General features: G+C 30.2%; 2 protein-coding genes across 2 annotated transcripts in view; one reads left to right on the forward strand and one right to left on the reverse strand.

Annotated features, from left to right (window-relative positions):
• Nucleotides 1-4309, reverse strand: part of LOC142332280 (WD repeat domain phosphoinositide-interacting protein 4-like) — a 31494-nt gene extending 27185 nt beyond the window's left edge. The window contains exons 1-2 of the mRNA XM_075378613.1: nucleotides 4061-4309; nucleotides 2955-3029 (exon numbers count right to left, since the gene is read on the reverse strand). Coding sequence (XP_075234728.1) covers nucleotides 2955-3029; nucleotides 4061-4112 — 127 coding nt within the window. The 5' untranslated portion in view covers nucleotides 4113-4309. The remainder of the gene's footprint in view (nucleotides 1-2954; nucleotides 3030-4060) is intronic.
• A 361-nt stretch (nucleotides 4310-4670) lies between these two features.
• LOC142332005 (translocon-associated protein subunit gamma) lies at nucleotides 4671-16242 on the forward strand. The gene is made up of 5 exons (XM_075378061.1): nucleotides 4671-4937; nucleotides 5284-5411; nucleotides 9510-9598; nucleotides 11744-11875; nucleotides 16022-16242. Exons 1-5 carry the CDS (start codon nucleotides 4805-4807, stop codon nucleotides 16086-16088), a joined length of 549 nt encoding a protein of 182 aa, XP_075234176.1. The 5' UTR covers nucleotides 4671-4804; the 3' UTR covers nucleotides 16089-16242.
• The last annotated feature ends 3089 nt before the right edge of the window (nucleotides 16243-19331 follow it).

The raw sequence follows: 19331 nt of genomic DNA on the forward strand, positions 1-19331 counted from the left end.
ATATTCGTGATTAAGTCTGTAATATTGACTTTAAGATCATCAATAGTGTGAGGATTGTTTTTGAAGGCCTCGGACTTAATATAGCCCCACAAAAAGTAGTCAGGAGATATAAGGTCTGGGGACCTTGGAGGCCATAAGCCCTTGCTTACTATTCGATCATCAAAGAACTCTTGGAGAAAATCCATGGTGGCATGTAGCGCCGTCTTGCTGAAACCAGCAATACCGTTCTTGAGGTTCAAGGAGGGACACAAATTGGCCCACAATATTCATGCATACTTCACCATTTACTGTCTGTTCGAAGAATATGAATCCGACTATACGATGACAAGATATCGCACACCACACACCAATTTTTTCAGAATGCAAAGATTTGGCTTGTAAAGCGTTAGGGCGTTGAAAACCGCTGTTCGTAACACGACTGGAAACGGCAAAAACGTTTACACAGCTAAAGGAGAATCAACTCACACTGCCGTATCTATACCGGTTAAGTAGCGCTACCAACTTCATGTCACAAAACAAAATTTCCCTTTCTTAGAAAAAAATTACCAGACATTAACAACTGGGTAACAGGACTAAAAAAAACACTGTGTATTTAATACCTTAACAAATTCATATCACAATTTGCAATGCATTTAATGTTCCTATCAGTGTTGACTTCTCATTCAATTATGCTGGTTTCAATTTCTCTACAATAGTCTATCAGTTTAAAATAACTTTATCCTGTCATCACAAAAGAGATGTTATAATTAGTCAATTGCCTACTGCAAAATGAGGGAATAGATAAAACCATCTGTTACCATTTCACCATCTTCCTACTAAAAATTTTATGTCAATTTTTAGATGTATACAAATCAGTTAACTCAAAGAAATAAAGTTTTTTAAAAACAAAATTGCATGAAACACTCACATAAAATTAACTGAAGGTTGTAATAATACTGATTAATTTTCAAGAAAGAATTATTAATATAATTAAGTATTAACTTAATTTTAAATGTATTTAAGTGCTGTTCATCAGTTTTTTTTTTTACCTGAATGTTTTCAGAAAATAATTTCCTTCTTCAAGACTAAACAATCTAGTTGCAAGTATGGTAGACTATACAAAAAAAAAACTATAAATGTATATAAAGAAAAAGCTCATTTATGTCTGCAAATAACTGTCATTTCATAAAGGAAAGTAGTACAGAAAAATTTGGGTAAAAATAAAAAAAAACATTATCTCCTTCAGTAAATATTTAAAATTAAGCTAAACTTGTTAATTTGATTAAAGGGTGGTTTAGACATAATAAAATTTGTATGATTTTTTTTATTAATAATCGAGTAACAATTTTGAGACACATTTAAATTTGAAAATATGAAATTTTTATACAATTTACCGAAACTATTGTTTTAAACACAAGTAACAGATTTTATTAACATTGTTCAACAATTAAAGAGATAAATGGAACAGAAAAAGACCAGGGTGGCACAGGAAATGGGAAATTTTGAAAGTAGTAGTGGTAGCCCTGAGGAGCTGGTAGAAAGAGTGGCATTCTTCTGCGAACAGCTATTTTAAATTTAGTAATCATGGACCAGTGGGTCAGTACACAACTTGCATTTGCCGTGAAGGCATTTTACAAAATTGGTGACAGTGTGACTGCTGCTCAACAGGAATTCTGACATCATTACAATTTAGAATGTCATGGCCACATTCCATCTTACCACGCCATCAAGACATGGGTTGAGAATTTTGAGGAGATGGATTCAGCTCTAAAACACAAACTACCAAGAAGTCAATCAATTCAACAAACCCCAGGAAACATTGAAACAGACCCCAGAGAACATTTGAGGATTTCAACTGAAAGGAGCCCACGACGATCAGCAAGGAAACATGCAGCAGCATTGAACCTAAATTAAACAAATATCTGCTGAATACTCCATAGTGATTTGAAGTTTCATCCTTATAAAATTCAAGTTGTACAGGAACTGAAACCATCAGACTACTTGTTCCCATGGAAGTATTTCAAAGTGCCGTGCAAAATCTCAGTATTCGCTTCCAGGAACGCATACAATTGAATGTCACAATCTTATTGGTCACTGTTTTTAAGAAATTGTAATTTTTGTGTTGGAACAGTTAATGGCATGTAATTTACTATTTGTTTTCAACGATAAAACTTGTAAATCCATTTTTTTTTTTTTTACTTTGGTGAGAGTTACTTCAAAATTTCCCATTTCCTTCTGCCACACTATATTTAATAGAATAAGCTGAAATTATCTGCTGTATTCAATTACCTGAATCCAATTGAGAAATGAATTTCGATTTAAATAAAGAGAAACAGTAATCCTTTTTTAAACAGAATAAAGATTTTATAATGAAATACAACACTGTTTAAAAATATTATTAATGAGACTTTAACAAGTTATAAAAAGAGATTGCACTTCCAAAAGTTCTTTCAGCAATTAGTTACACAACATCTTCTTTCTTATTTTAGGCCAGAAGCAACATTATAGAAGGACCTGTTTTATTTGTTTTGAAGATCTTCAGAAAACACAATTTTCATGTAATTCTGAAAGTGAGCCATTAATAATTTTTAATATTTCTATTAAGACAGGAAAATTTTTTTCATACTGATGGAAGAAACACATTACCAATATTGTATTTTTTGTACCACAGTGTAAAACAGCTAATTTGACATAAACAAAGAACAATTTTTTTAACGGATTTAAAAATAATCAAACAGAAGAATAAAATAGTAACACAATATTAGATAAAAATGACCAGTATTTATCTACTGTCTAATACTAGGCTAACTAATTACTCAATAAAATTAAGGAAGAATTATATGCAATGATTAATATTAATTGACGAGTTTATAAAGAAAATGTGTTTTTCCACACTTAGAATGCGATAAACGAATCATACATATAAATTATTTTTTTTTTATTAATAAGTTCAAAAAAATTTAAATCTAACATACCAAAATGTGCTTTCTCAACCAATGGATCAACATTGTAGATACGAAGTCCTGATTCCATACAACATGTAAAGCAGCCTATAAGCAATTAAGGAATAAAATAACATTAATTTAAACATAACATTTACAGTAAAATAAAATTTTTAAACTCTAAAATACTAAAACAATTTGCAAATCAATTAGTCAAATTTTAAGATTAAGATAGTTCTATATTAAAGGATGAAAATGGTCAATATAGGAAAAAATAGATAAAAATACTTTCTATATCTGTGCCATAGATGATGTCAAAAAGTTACAGAAAGGTAAACGGCATAAACCCATAAATTTTAATAGGAATGATAAATTTATGGTTTAAAAATAAACTGAATTTTGCACTAAAAATACAAGGTGCATAATACAAAATGCAGCCAATCATTTCTACATTTCTCCAAGAAAATTTAACAAAAATGATAAGTAAAATGAAAAATTAACATGCACAAAAAATATTTTTAAATTTTATTTTATTACAAAATTAATGTATACAAAATATTTACACAAGTATTTCAGATTCAATGCTGAAAGAGAGATTTACCTACATACAAAAAAAAATTATATTTAAACAAGGGCAAATTATGTGGCAAGTCATGAATTTACATCTCAATCACTAAATAATACCTCAATTATAAACAACTGTTTAAATGAGGAAACAATAAACTGTTGTCACATAGACAATTGTATGCACAATCATGCATCTATCTCGTGTCTTAACAAATAGAGCTGACACCATTACATACAGTCAAACATATTATTAGAAAAATACAAACAAGAGGAAACAACAAAAGAAAAAAGTTTAAGACATTGGTCAGATTATATAACAACTCAAACACTGTTCACTCATTTTTTTTTTTTTTTTTTTAATAGCTATATTTACTTCTACATTTAATGCAATTACAGAAAATGTAATTCGAAATAACTACAAAATTTATAGAATAATTTTTTTTTTTTACGATACGTACAACAAAGATTACTTAACAGATGACGAAACATCAACCATATTAATGAAAGTGGCTAAATATTACTATATACGTAATTATAGATAAGTTACCAAAACAAAGAACTTTTGAACAAACCTTGATCTTGATTGAACCTTAAATTTATCACTCCTCTATCATCGTTAGCCATAGCTACTGTTAACTCATTTACTACTGACTGCCTTTAACAAAATATGCTATCTATGTCTGAACATAATAAAGGGCGATTTGTGTACACTTTTACATTAAAGAATATGAAACGCATTAATAATATTTTAGGTTAAAAACACAATCACATCCCTTTCAAATCCTCAACTAACGTAGACTAAAATACAGTAAACAGCTGCTCTGCAGCTGACTGCGTACATCACTATATGAAGTTTTGAAAAATCAAATTTCCCTTCTATTATTTATTTGCAAAGAAACCTAGACTTTGTTAATACTTTAAAACATTGTTACAGTTACATAAAATTTTCTCAATAAATACTTCTTTTAGTCATTTTATTTGCATTAAGATTGAAATTTGTATTTTAAAATACATTTAATTAACGAATAATATTACATTTCGGCTGATTGATATTTTTTTTAAATGTTGTAATATTGCCTTCGATTATTTTAAAAGCAATGTAGTTTTTTTCCAAGAAAACAAATGAATTTTGTTTTACATCGAGTTTTACGATGGAAGTTAGTGACACGTTGTAAGACGTAGCTAACCTCTACGTGCGTTAGATGCTTGGTTGTCAGTAGCATGTGTGACGGTGTTGTCGTTTTAGTTGACCTGCATTCGTTATTAGTTAAATACTTATTACTGAACGTATAACTTGTATTATTAGTTGCCTAAGAATGTCTGGAAAAAATAAATCATCTTTTACTAAAGAAGAAGAACTTCTATTACAAGACTTTAGCCGAAATGTTTCGACAAAATCATCTGCTTTATTTTATGGAAATGCATTTATTGTATCTGCGATACCAATTTGTGAGCAATTTTAATATTTGTTTTTCTGCCGAAAGTTTTTTATTATTATTTAATTTAAGGCATGAAAATTAACTCGATTTTGTGGAAGTAGTTTATTTTCTGTACGTATATATGCATTTACATGTAATTGAAAAAATGTATTATTGTGATTGTAAATCTGCTTTCTATAATTACATTTTCATTAGTATAAATTTAATATTCGTTTAAGTTTACAGATGTTATTTCATTGCAATATTTAACGTCACTTAAATCACACAAATTAGTTTTCAGAGTGCCATCTAGTAATTTGAAATTTATGTATGTTTAATTTTTAAAGCATTTTTGTAATTTTTTTTCTACATTTCAGGGTTGTTCTGGAGGATCCATATGATTGACTTATATTCATCGCTAATTTCATTTGTTGTTGTCACATTAGTCAGCACGTATTTAGTGGCATTTGCATATAAAAACACTAAGTTTGTTCTCAAACATAAGGTATATTAACAGATTTATTAATTAATTGTAGTAATTTTTAGTTAATATATCTGAGCATTAAATAGAATCTATTATATAAGATGTTTGAAATTGTCATGTGTTACATCAATTGTTTTTTGTAGTGAGTTAATAAATTTATTGATGAGATAAATGTTCAAAATTAACAGCCTGGTGATCTATCCTAATAAGATGGATTTTGTTTTATTTCTTTGAGGTTTTTGTTTTAACAGCTGGGTTTAGCTTACATTTTAGTAATCAGTCTTGTTTGGTTCCACTATGACCATTTATAAGCTGTTAATATAAGTTATTAAAAAATTGATAACGAGTACAGAGATACAGTTAAAAACTGCCTTATATTTATGATTAAGCTCGTTGTGTAGTAACATCGAACAGTTTGTACAACAACTGATAAGTAAACCTGTGTCATAATTTACCAGTAGAGATTCCACTTAAATTAATTTTTTAGTTTAATGAGTCAGGAATGATGTATAAATCAGTGGTCATTAATTATTGCATAAATATAGGCTGACACTTTTATCTTTGTTTTTGACCATAAAAGCTTTTAAGAGAAAACTTTTAAAATATTACATACAGGTTTAAAAATGTAACATTACTCGATTAGAAATTTTGTGACAAGAAACATTTACTAAGGTAAATTCATATGCAAATATTTAGATTATTAAAAACAATTCTTTTATTTTTAATTGATTTTTAACAATATGTTAGGAAGTCTCTGATGTCTTGATTAATGAGCAGATTCAAGAAACAGTGTTTGTTAATAGGTGTAATGCATCAACTTAATCTAGTGGATGTTAGACAAAGAAATATTAACTGTGGTTGTGAAATGAAGTGTGCAAGCAATTACAAATAGTAGAGTTTTGATTTTAGTATAATTTTATTGTGTTATATTTATTTTGAAATAAGTATCCATCAGCAATCATATTTAGCTCTACAAAAATCTTTATAATGGTAAATTAGCTTACACTAAATGCACATTTTTTCTAAAATGCATATTATTGTGAGGTGGGTAAAATAATGTGGAAAATGTTCATACGACTGGAGCTGGTGTGTGTAGGACTATTCATTGCTTGTACATTAGAGTATTGCTTGTCTGTGGCAAGTCACTGGCTTTTGAACAAGGTTGGATAATCATGTTGTTATTTGTTAAAATGCAGTTAGCTGTTGAAGAACATGTATTCTTGATGGAAACCTATTGAGAGATGAAATCTCAAGTTTGTGTCTGCAAAAGTTAAAGGAGAAATTTGAAAAGGAAGCACTAGTGAAAAGTATAATTCAGAAGTTAGTTAAAAATTGTATGAAACTGGTTCAGTGTAAGACCAGAAACATGCCTGACAGTCAGTTTTAACAATGCAGGTCATACAGGAGGACGTTAAAGTGGCAGTTAAAACATCTCATAAACTTTTACGGTGAGTAAGCCGGGAAAAGAACATTTCACTAGGTTCTGCCTGTACTGCATGCAGTGAGGAGAATGCTGAAATGTTAATCCATGTTGATTGCAGGGTTTCTGTGAGCCAAGGAATGCTGATTATGCTAAAAGGTTCACTACTAACAATGTTTCAAGAACTTCCTTAGAGGCAGTATTGGCATTTTAGTTCAGATTTCACATTGGTGGTTATGTTGATAATCAGAATTACTGGACCTGCGAGTACTGAAAAACCCACACATTTTTCTTTAATCTCCCCATACTCACAAAAATAGATATACAGTGTGCAGTTTTAAGGGAATGAATAGGATCCTTATTTTTTAAAAACTGGATGCTGCCATCTACTACGAAATTATCCAACAGTTCATAGCGTTACTGTGCAAAGGTTGAGTGTGGCTGCTGGTTCCAACAAGACAGCACTACTTGCCATACAGCACTCTTAATATGGTGATGTTACAGGATTTTTTTGGTTGAAGAATCATTTCTAAAGAATTGGGACCACCAGCTTTCCCTGATCTGACTAGACCAGACTTCTTTCTGTGGGGTTACTTAAAAGAAATTGTTTATAGGAACAATTAGCACACCTTGGAGGAATTGAAAACAAACATTATCAATGTATTATTTGGGAGGTAGAATTATTAAAGGTGGACGAAGCAGGAATGATATAAAATGCTGAATAGCACAGGCGAAACAAGCTTTCAGTCAGAAAAATAATTTGCTTACATCAAAAATTAATTTAAATGTCAGGAAAACATTTTTGAAAATATGTGTTTGGAGCATAGCTTTATATGGAAGTGAAAGTTGGAGGATTGGAGTGCCTGAGAAGAAAAGATTAGAAGCTATTGAAATGCAACGCTATAGGAGAATGTTAAATATCAGATGGGTGGATAAAGTGACAAATGAAGAAGTGTTGTGGCAAATTTGTGAGAAAGAAGAATTTTGAAAAATATAGTTAAAAGAAAAGACATACTTACAGGCCATATATTAAGGCATCCTGGTACAGTCTCCTTAATAATGGAGGGACCGGTAGACTGGAAAAATTGTGCAGGCAGGCATAATTTGGAGTATGTAAAACAAATTGTTAGGAATATAGGATGGTAGGGGGTTAACCATTCCTGAGTGTATGGTTAACCATACACTCAGGAATGGTCGGTCGACCTGAGACTACAACATTACACTTCATTTACAATCAAACATATCAATCTTCTGAAGTAATACTTTACGGTGGTTCTGAAGGCTAAACAGACAAAGAAAGAAGGATGCAGGGGGTATATCAAAATAAAGAGCCAGTCAAATGACTAAAGACAAAAAAGTTACTAAAATATAATACAACCATAGCTGAAGATTGTATATACATCGTGTACAAGCAGAATATGAATTTTGATTGGACATTTGCTAATTGATAAAGGGCATGCACAGTGAAGCTTACTGATTATATAACAAAACTCTTTGAAATGGAGAATTTGATTTTTTTTTGTTTCATTTAATTCATGTCTTAAACCCCACAATTCTTTTATTAAGAGATATTTTTTTTATATTATATATACAGATGGTTGTAAATAAGTTACATATACATTTTCAAGTTCATTTGGTTGAGAAAAGCTATACTCATTATTTTAACATATTGAGATAAAAATTGCCATTTTCTTGCCAGCAAGAAAATGGACCTCTGATTGCATGTTTTTTCATTAATTTACAAAAAAACATTAACTTCACCCATAGGTAAAGTTAATGTTATATAAAAATTATAATTATCATGTGCTGTATAAAAAATTATGTCTGTTGTCAGAGCTACATATTCGTTAATTGTGTATATTAACACATCCATTAAGACAGGGAACTGCCTCATCGCTAATAATTACATAATTTAAAATTAGTTAGGTTTTACTAATTTCATTTAAAGGACAACAAATTGGAAATTTTTTCTGTATCAGATTTTTATATTTCTCGCACTAGCCTAATTTTGTACACATGCAAGTCTACGTAGAACTTTATGAACAGTTTTTTTTGGAATTTGTTACTCTAGGTTTTGATGAGCAATGAATTTATTAGGTCCTCCTGATTATAGATCTGTAATTCGTTCAACAATTTCTTCTTATACTGGTCATCTTCGAGGCAATTTCTGTTTTATATATTACTCTAAATGCAGTGACTCCTTTTCATACGTACATCAAAATGCATATTGAACTAAAATTATTGATGCCAGTCTGGTGGCATTTCACCAAACACACTGCTTTATCATGGACTGAAAATAATATTCAAAGAAAGAAACAAACAAACCTCAGCAACAATATAGACTGATGTACTGGTTAAAATGGCTGTTACTTTTTTTGAGGCTTTCAGTGCTACCAAAATAATTTCTCAAAATATCCCTAAGTCCTTGATCTGAGCTACTGTAACCCCACTATTCTTTTATGATGACTTGCACATATATATATATATATATTTATTGTATTCTAGGTTGTTTTTTATATTTAATGCTTCAAAGGGCACTAAACTTTGATAATGCCTACTATTTTCACTACTTTTTTTATGGATTGGGATTTTGGGTCGATAGGAAACACTAAAGTTTTTCTGATTAAAATAAAAGAATGAACCTGTTATTGAATTATGTAATGTAGAATAAAATGTAGAGTATGTTTGATTACATGTAGGTGGCAGTAAAACGTGAAGAAGCCGTTGCTAGAGAAGTTTCAAGAGAATTTGCTGAAAAAAAGATTAGTAAAAAGGAGAAAGATGAAAGGTATAATTATAATTCTTATTTATTTAATAAATAAATATTACAAACATTTTTAAGAACTTGCTTTATACTTTTTAGTCATACTTTAATCAAATTTTGATCATATACTGCATTAGTATAGTAGGTTAATTTGGATTTCAAAAGATGTTTTACACCTGCACACTTAATTTACCCCCGTACAAGGGGATTTTTGGAAAAGTAATGGTGGAATATTATATTGTCACCAGACTGTAGTAACTGTGTAAAATTTCATCATTTGGCAATGTCAGGAAGTATGTTAAATTAAGAAAGCAAGATTTGAGGACAAACATGAAAAAAACTCAAAAAACATTGGAGTTAAAGAAAAGAAAGTAATAAGAAAAAATGGTACTTACATATTAACGTCACCGCAACTACAGCTTTATTTAAAATTGAGTATTTATTTTATTGAGTCTCTTTATTAATTTTAAGAAATGGTTATTTGTATTTATTTATTTTATAAATATAATGTAACCAAACTTAACCTACGCTCGCTAACCTTGACTAATTAACAGTAATTGTTGTTATTTAAATAATAAATAATTGCTGAATTTATTAAATAAATACTCAAAAAATTACAGTGTTAATTAGTCAAGGTTAGAGAGCGTAGGTTTAGTTTGGTTAAATTATATTTATAAAATGAATAAAGAGACTGTTTTGAATCTATGTTAAACTCTATATCAGCCCATTTTCCACCGAAATCCAGTTGACTACTTTGTTTTTAAATAAAGCTGTAGCTGCGGTGGCGTTAATACGTAAGTACCAAACAAATTTGTGTAGATTTTGCTCTGCTTTAAGTTCTAATAGTGTAGTTTTTATAGAGTAATTTACATTGTAAATTTATGAATATTAATAAAAGGTAATGGTCGGTTGTATTAGCCTCACCACTGATATTTATGAATGGGAAATACAGTATTTTTTTGTCAAAATATTATAAATTAATTGTTGCAAAAATCATATACATTTTGTTTGCTTTTATATTTTATCAATAACATACATAGAGTAGGCTGATTGTAAAAGAGAATCATTTAACTATATTTAAAATAAATTATTTGGATGATTTTTAAATGTTTCAGTAATTTATTAAAAAATGGCAGTGTCTGGTTTGATAGAGGGATTAATATTATTTATTTTGGATGACTATTGTTTTTAGTAGCAAATATTGCATGCATATTCATACTCTTATAAACACATGGATAAATTATAATGTTTAATTTACTAAATATCTGTCTACATAATTCACTTATTGCTATCAAAAAGTGACCTGATAGTCTATTTTTATATTCATTTTTTTTTTTGAGGTAGTCACCAGGGATGATAGTATGCTACCTATTGAGAACAGTGCAATTTGATGTTGTTGTAAATAAGATCAATTTAATCATCTCAAGACAACTTTTCATCTTATAAAATACCCTGTAATTTTGTATTACGAGTCGCAGATGCGTTATCATTAATGGGAAATTTACGATTAGCAATTTTCCATCTATCTGAGAAGTACAATGCAACACTATTAACCGTACTAAAAGGTAGATTGTTAAAATCAATTCAGAAAATAATTTTTTTGAGTAACAGCTAAGTTTGATTATTATATACAGATCACAATAAAAGATCTTTTTCTCATCAATTTTAATGCGATGTCCGATGTTAGAATGAAATACAACAAGTGCCAACATCATATGTGTTCATATCTAAAAGATAGATTTATCTTGAAAGGAAACTATATCCCAGCATTACTGCATATACTTATCTAGCGATTAGATTTCTTTCCCGCGAAATTATCTTTTGGTATATTTGTTATTAAATCTCTTTTGATTTTTATATTACAAAAAGGTATTATTAATTAACTGGCTTGGGTTTTTTCGTTTCTCATATTGCCTAAAATTCAAGTTGTAAATATAAATGTAATTTATACTTTCTACAACCAGAATCGCAAACTTTTGAGCGACAACTGTATAATACATTTAATTACTCAGGTCTATGATTCTCAGACTTTCAGAGCATAATTTAGTTTAAAATGTAAAATGTAAACTAAACAGAATGATGGATGAACAGACTATGTAACTTATATTAATTATTAAATTCTTAAGACCTATTGGTTTTTAACTAATGTTCATTTTTACATCTTTACAGGATTCTTTGGAAGAAAAATGAAGTAGCTGATTATGAGGCCACAACGTTTTCAATTTTTTATAATAATGCTTTATTTTTAGCATTAGTTATTTTCTCCAGTTTCTATGTGCTGAAAAGTTTTACTCCAGCTGTGTATCCTTTCATTATATTTTATGTATACATCATTATTAAAAAAAAGAAAAAATGCTCAGCAATTCTATTTATATAATTTTCGTTTTTCTTTGAAACAAATATGCAGTTTTATTCAAATAAAATAGAAATATTCGTTAAGTTTACTTACTCTAAGTTATGTAGTTTTATTAGAAATGTTGTACTTGTTATTAGTGTAGTTTCTTACACAATAACAGCTACACCCATTTTTTTCTACTTTTAAAGTCCTAATCAGCGATTTTCTCTTATTAAATTGAGGCAGATGTGTAACAAAAATCATTTTCTACGAAAAGAGTATATTAATTTGTTGCTTTACACTATCCTTATGACTATGATGCATTACAGCATCCAAGGTTTAAGGAACACTGATCAGAATTACTTTTCTGTGAGTAAAGATGTTCATTATATAACCACTTTGTGATCAGAATGAAGGCGTCATTCCATTGGACGTAGGACTCTGAATTCAACAGCATAGTTAATTCTGTGAAGGAGGCGATGGGAAACCACTTAATAAATGTTCAGTGGGATGGTGTGCCATTTTAAGGAGTGATTTTATTACAAAGCCTATATCTTGCTCTTTATGCATTCTTAAAGATTGAAGTCTGTTGCTGTGTTCAAATTGCTTCTACTAATAAAAAGATAACAGAAGATTTCAGTGTAATAAGATGAAATTATAAGAATTCAAAAAATGTATCTAAAAATGCATTTTTTTAGGCTTGTATTGTTTCTTCATATAAAAATCATAATATCCTTGCATATACATAAGTACTTGCGGATGCTGGTGGCTTAAAATTCAGAAAATGCTTTCTTTTTTTTTTTGTCTTCAGTCATTTGACTGGTTTGATGCAGCTCTCCAAGATTCCCTATCTAGTGCTAGTCGTTTCATTTCAGTATACCCTCTACATCCTACATCCCCAACAATTTGTTTTACATACTCCAAACGTGGCCTGCCTACACAATTTTTCCCTTCTACCTGTCCTTCCAATATTAAAGCGACTATTCCAGGATGCCTTAGTATGTGGCCTATAAGTCTGTCTCTTCTTTTAACTATATTTTTCCAAATGCTTCTTTCTTCATCTATTTGCCGCAATACCTCTTCATTTGTCACTTTATCCACCCATCTGAATTTTTACATTCTCCTATAGCACCACATTTCAAAAGCTTCTAATCCTTTCTTCTCAGATACTCCGATTGTCCAAGTTTCACTTCCATATAAAGCGACACTCCAAACATACACTTTCAAAAATCTTTTCCTGACATTTAAATTAATTTTTGATGTAAACAAATTATATTTCTTACTGAAGGCTAGTTTAGCTTGTGCTATTCGGCATTTTATATCGCTCCTGCTTCGTCCATCTTTAGTAATTTTACTTCCCAAATAACAAAATTCTTCTACCTCCATAATCTTTTCTCCTCCTATTTTCACATTCAGCGGTCCATCTTTGTTATTTCTACTACATTTCATTACTTTTGTTTTCTTCTTGTTTATTTTCATGAGATAGTTCTTGTGTAGGACTTCATCTGTGCCGTTCATTGTTTCTTCTAAATCCTTTTTACTCTTCGGCTAGAATTACTATATCATCAGCAAATCGTAGCATCTTTATCTTTTCACCTTGTACTGTTACTCCGAATCTAAATTGTTCTTTAACATCATTAACTGCTAGTTCCATGTAAAGATTAAAAAGTAATGGAGATAGGGAACATCCTTGTCGGACTCCCTTTCTTATTAGGACTTCTTTCTTATGTTCTTCAATTGTTATTGCTGCTGTTTGGTTCCTGTACATGTTAGCAATTGTTCTTCTATCTCTGTATTTGAACCCTAATTTTTTTTAAATGCTGAACATTTTATTCCAATCTACGTTATCGAAAGCCTTTTCTAGGTCTATAAACGCCAAGTATGTTGGTTTGTTTTTCTTTAATCTTCCTTCTACTATTAAACTGAGGCCTAAAATTGCTTCCCTTGTCCCTATACTTTCGCTGAAACCAAATTGGTCTTCTCCTAACACTTCTTCCACTCTCCTCTCAATTCTTCTGTATAAAATTCTAGTTAAGATTTTTGATGCATGACTAGTTAAACTAATTGTTCTATATTCTTCACATTTATCTGCCCCTGCTTTCTTTGGTATCATGACTATAACACTTTTTTTGAAGTCTGACGGAGATTCCCCTTTTTCATAAATATTACACACCAGTTTGTATAATCTATCAATCGCTTCCTCACCTGCACTGCGCAGTAATTCTACAGGTATCCCGTCTATTCCAGGAGCCTTTCTGCCATTTAAATCTTTTAATGCTCTCTTAAATTCAGATCTCAGTATTATTTCTCCCATTTCATCCTCCTCAACTTCCTCTTCTTCCTCTATAACACCATTTTCTAATTCATTTCCTTCGTATAACTCTTCAATATATTCCACCCATCTATCGACTTTACCTTTCGTATTATATATTGGTGTACCATCTTTGTTTAACACATTATTAGATTTTAATTTATGTACCCCAAAATTTTCCTTAACTTTCCTGTATGCTCCGTCTATTTTACCAATGTTCATTTCTCTTTCCACTTCTGAACACTTTTCTTTAATCCACTCTTCTTTCGCCAGTTTGCACTTCCTATTTATAGCATTTCTTAATTGCCGATAGTTCCTTTTACTTTCTTCATCATTAGCATTCTTATATTTTCTACGTTCATCCATCAGCTGCAATATATCGTCTGAAACCCAAGGTTTTCTACCAGTTCTCTTTATTCCGCCTAAGTTTGCTTCTGCTGATTTAAGAATTTCCTTTTTAACATTCTCCCATTCTTCTTCAACATTTTCTACCTTATCTTTTTTACTCAGACCTCTTGCGATGTCCTCCTCAAAAATCTTCTTTACCTCCTCTTCCTCAAGCTTCTCTAAATTCCACCGATTCATCTGACAACTTTTCTTCAGGTTTTTAAACCCCAATCTACATTTCATTATCACCAAATTATGGTCGCTATCAATGTCTGCTCCAGGGTAAGTTTTGCAGTCAACGAGTTGATTTCTAAATCTTTGCTTAACCATGATATAATCTATCTGATACCTTGCAGTATCGCCTGGCTTTTTCCAAGTGTATATTCTTCTATTATGATTTTTAAATTGGGTGTTGGCAATTACTAAATTATACTTCGTGCAAAACTCTATAAGTTGGTCCCCTCTTTCATAACTTTTGCCCAGCCCGTATTCACCCACTATATTTCCTTCCTTGCCTTTTCCAATGCTTGCATTCCAATCTCCAACTATTATTAAATTTTCATCTCCTTTTACGTGTTTAATTACTTCATCAATCTCTTCGTATACACACTCTACCTCATCATCAGAAAATGCTTAGCCAGTCTGAATTTTTTTTTACTCTTGAGAGTAAAAAAAAATATCGTAGAGAGAAGAGAGAATGTCATATTTTACAGCACCATTTTTCATGTATCAACAATTTGAGTTGCTGACTGAATTATATTCCGTAAAAGGCGTAATATTTCAATGAATTAAAGTAAAATTTTATTTTACCATTCTGTTTATCAGAACTTCTGTTTTCTTCAGATATTTGTTTTTTATTGTTCCATCAGTTAATTATGTAGAGGATTGATGTAATTCTAAGCAGGCACTATCATTTTATTGTAGATACAATATGTAATTCTAAGCAGACACTATCATTTTAGTGTAGATACAATTAAAGTTATGGCTGAAAATTGCAACTATAATTTATTTCATGAAACTGTGCAGAAAACCAAAACATAACAGTATGATGATTCTAATTTAATTTAATTTTTAGTCCATAAAAAATGAATGCCGGTAACTTATTATTATTACTTATTGTGTAAATTTATCAATATTAAAAATGTAATTATTTTTATTTCTTGACGCTTATCTGTCAGTAACATTTTATTTAACTGTGGACTTAATGTAGGCATTTCACTGTTACATTTTACAAACCCTTCAATTTCCAGGTGTTGCAAAGTTCAAGGTTATACCTACAATCTTTTCTTTTGTTTTAGATAATAGTTTTTTAATTAACTGCATGTGTCTTTTGTGTTATGTGGTTCATTGTTCTTGTAAGATCATTTATTTTTTTTTTACTACTTATGTTTATTTTCCTTAACAGCTATTGCAGAAATTATGTCTTATCTATAGGAGTTGCTGGTGGATTATTAGCCCTTTTATCTACCGGAACTAAATGAATGCAGTATTTCATCCATTATAAAAAGTCTCAAAATTAAAAAAACAAATAAGGTTTATATTAAGTCATTCATTATTGGTATATTCATCTGTTACATTACTTTTTTATATAAATGTTATTTATTATTTATTTAATGAATGCAATGATTGTTTGTATTTTGTTTTTTTTTTAATAATTTCCTTCAATTCATTATTTTGGTAGGTAAAGTATACTAATTAATATCTGATTTAATTAGATTATTATAATTTTTGGATATCTGCAGTTATTTTTGAGTACATATTGCACTTCTTGTTCAAGGAATATTTTTTAAAATAAAAGATAAAATTTTAAGATTGACTCCCTATCTTTCCACTTGACAGTGCTACTGGCAAAGATGGCGACTCCTGAACAAAATGTTTCTGTGCAGTTTGATAAATGTGAATCTGTAGATGCAGTTTATTCTGTGTAGGGAGTACAGGACAATTAACGGTATCTAAAGAGATTTTGAACACGTCAGGGAAGTCTTTTCCTGCATAGTCTTAAAAAATCCAGCCGCAAACCAATGGTGATGACTGTGGAATGTATTAAGGAAATGCGTCCTGACTGTTTACAGCTGTTACAGGCTTTGAAGCCTTCAAAGTATGCTGTGCAGACCGACTTCACACAAACAAAATGTTGTACCATGAAGATGATGAATTTCTTGATTGTAATATGTTTAGTGACGAGTGTACATTTCATCTTAGTAGAATAGTTAACACATATAATGTCCATATCATCAGCCACAAAATCCCTATTATTTCTTTCACTGCAAGAAGGACTGCCCAGAATTAAATATTTTCTATACTACATCCTGACAGACTGTTCTTTTTCACAGATTCAAGCATGAAGGAGCTGTTTGCTTATTTGGATATGCTATGTAACATGGCATATCACATTCCTCAACTACAAGATTGATGAGAGAATCTTGTTTTGCAGCAAGATTTTACTCTTCCTCACTGGCATAACCCTATGGGATTGGTCAAATAATGCTCTCTCACCCTTGGATATGTCGACATGTACCTGATGACAGCTTATTATTTGTGGTGGCCTCCAAGGTCACCTGATGTGACCTATGTGATTTTTTGTTTGGGGTTTTATATAGGATTTCTTTATTATTTTTTAGCCTTGGTACTGACTGTATCGATAAAAAAGTCATTATGCGATTAACGATTTAATATGTGATCGATTTGTTAGTTTAGGGTGGACCTGAAAAGGCCATTTAAAATATAGAAAAAAAGTCCCATTATAATTGAGTGTTAAAGCAAGAATGAAGGATTATTATAAAAAAAATATTTACTTATTAAAACTTGAAATTAAACATTTTGTAATTATTATAAATAATATTTAAGAGATAAAAAAACACTGTCGTATTAAATATGCAAATTGCTATTTCAAGAAACACATAAAAGTGTTCCATACATAAAACTTTGCTGACCACCATGTTAAAATATAGGATAAGATACTTTTATTACTAATTTACTGACATCTTATTTTTTGTAGAATATTATTCAGTACATAATTTGCATTAAAAGATTTATGTAAGAAATTCTTAACTGTTTATTTCAACAGTTCCTAAATTGCAACATCAGAGTATTTTCCCAGGTTTCTTTGGTTCAAACACCAACAAGAGTCTGAACTTTTTTGCCTTATCATTTTATTCATCATGTCTTTTTCATTAATATTTGTATAAAAAGAAATGCAATGTAATAAATAATAACAGTAAAAATATAAAGATTATTTTGTAGTATATAATTTTATTAAAGTTAATTTATTTACAAACTACTGGTATTATATTTTTTCACTTTTACCTCAAAATATTTTAATTGTAATGAAGAGATAATGAAAGGTAATTTTAGATTTACTTCCGGTGGTTTCTTGCACATCCATCCTTCTGTTAAGTGGAAACAGAAGCCTAGCATTTATTTGCATCACAAAATATTTTACTAACATGTTTTTAGTGGTTTAGTAAAAATAATTTGATAATATGATTTATTCTGTTCAACTCTGGAGAATATTTAAAATTAATTTTCACAACACACTTTAGAATGAAAAATCTTAAGAAACAGCGCGTTGTACTGTGGTCTACCCCCAAGGGCAGTGTAATCCTTATTATTAATCCTGATCATTCTTAAATGTAATTACATTTAACATGTAACTTATAAAATAATATGTCCACACAGTAACACAACATATGTCCCCTCAGGTGGAGCAAGAATCTGGAATAATAGATTTCAGATTTCTTACTTTGAAAGCTGTAAAATGTGGTGGGATTTACATACAAGTGAAGTAGAGGACAGGAACAAAAGCATAAGTAGTTAGTAGTTAGAAGGTTTACTTTGAATATAAATTTTACTTAATAATACACGTCTTCAAGTAAATAGCCTTCCAGGCCTCTACTGAACTGACAATCGCAATGAAATAGTTAATGGCTTATTCTTGGTTTTAGAGATCAGTTTCTTGTAAACATAGAATTAATGGATCATAATCCTGCATTGATTTGTTAATGAACACCTCAAAGATTCCATTATTCACTTTACCCTTAATCTTCCTCACTAATTTCAAAGGCTCGAGGAAAGATTCCTCCAAGGGAGCTAGAAGACATCATGTAATTTAATCTAGATGTTAAAAATTTTTTGATGGACAAGTAGCAGTTACTTTTAATTTATATGATTTAATTAAACTGTCTTTTCTCCTTTTGTCAAATGTATTGTTTCATCATTTTAATTGCAACTGTCGCTATAAAATCCTTATGAGATGCTCGCTACTTGTTTAAACATCAGAATGGTGGATGTACTTTCAAGAAAAATTTTCTTTTGATTTTTACAGTAATTTATCATTTGAATGGTACTTTTATTCCCATTAAGCTGTGGAAAATAACGTTTTTGCCACAGCCTTTTCTTCCTTGTAAAAATCGGGGGATCTGGCCGAGCATGGGACTCAAGATTTTTGCAGTAATTGTGCTGACTGGCTGGATTCCACATAAACCCTGTTCTCTAGGCAACTCTGCTTTATATCCATACATGGCACTAAAAGAACACCTAGGATTTGGCATAAAAGATGTTACTTTCTGCTCAAAAACAGCCATCAGAAAACTAAAATTAATCATGCTGGTACATCAGCACTTTCCTGTCTCTTTGATCAAAATCACCAACCAGATCTCAGCATATAATTACTTCCATATTTGTATTTTGGTTTTCAACAACCACTCTCGCTTCCTACTGCAGCC

This window comes from Lycorma delicatula, chromosome 11, assembly GCF_047948215.1.
Source record: "Lycorma delicatula isolate Av1 chromosome 11, ASM4794821v1, whole genome shotgun sequence".
Taxonomy (NCBI): domain Eukaryota; kingdom Metazoa; phylum Arthropoda; class Insecta; order Hemiptera; family Fulgoridae; genus Lycorma; species Lycorma delicatula.

Excerpts from the sequence above, each read along its gene's own strand:
- LOC142332005 (XM_075378061.1), top strand. The coding sequence starts at position 4,805 with ATGTCTGGAAAAAATAAATCATCTTTTACTAAAGAAGAAGAACTTCTA. Across the intron at positions 4,938-5,283 it reads TGTATCTGCGATACCAATTT|GGTTGTTCTGGAGGATCCAT; the intron begins GTGAGCAATTTT and ends TCTACATTTCAG. Across the intron at positions 5,412-9,509 it reads AGTTTGTTCTCAAACATAAG|GTGGCAGTAAAACGTGAAGA; the intron begins GTATATTAACAG and ends GATTACATGTAG.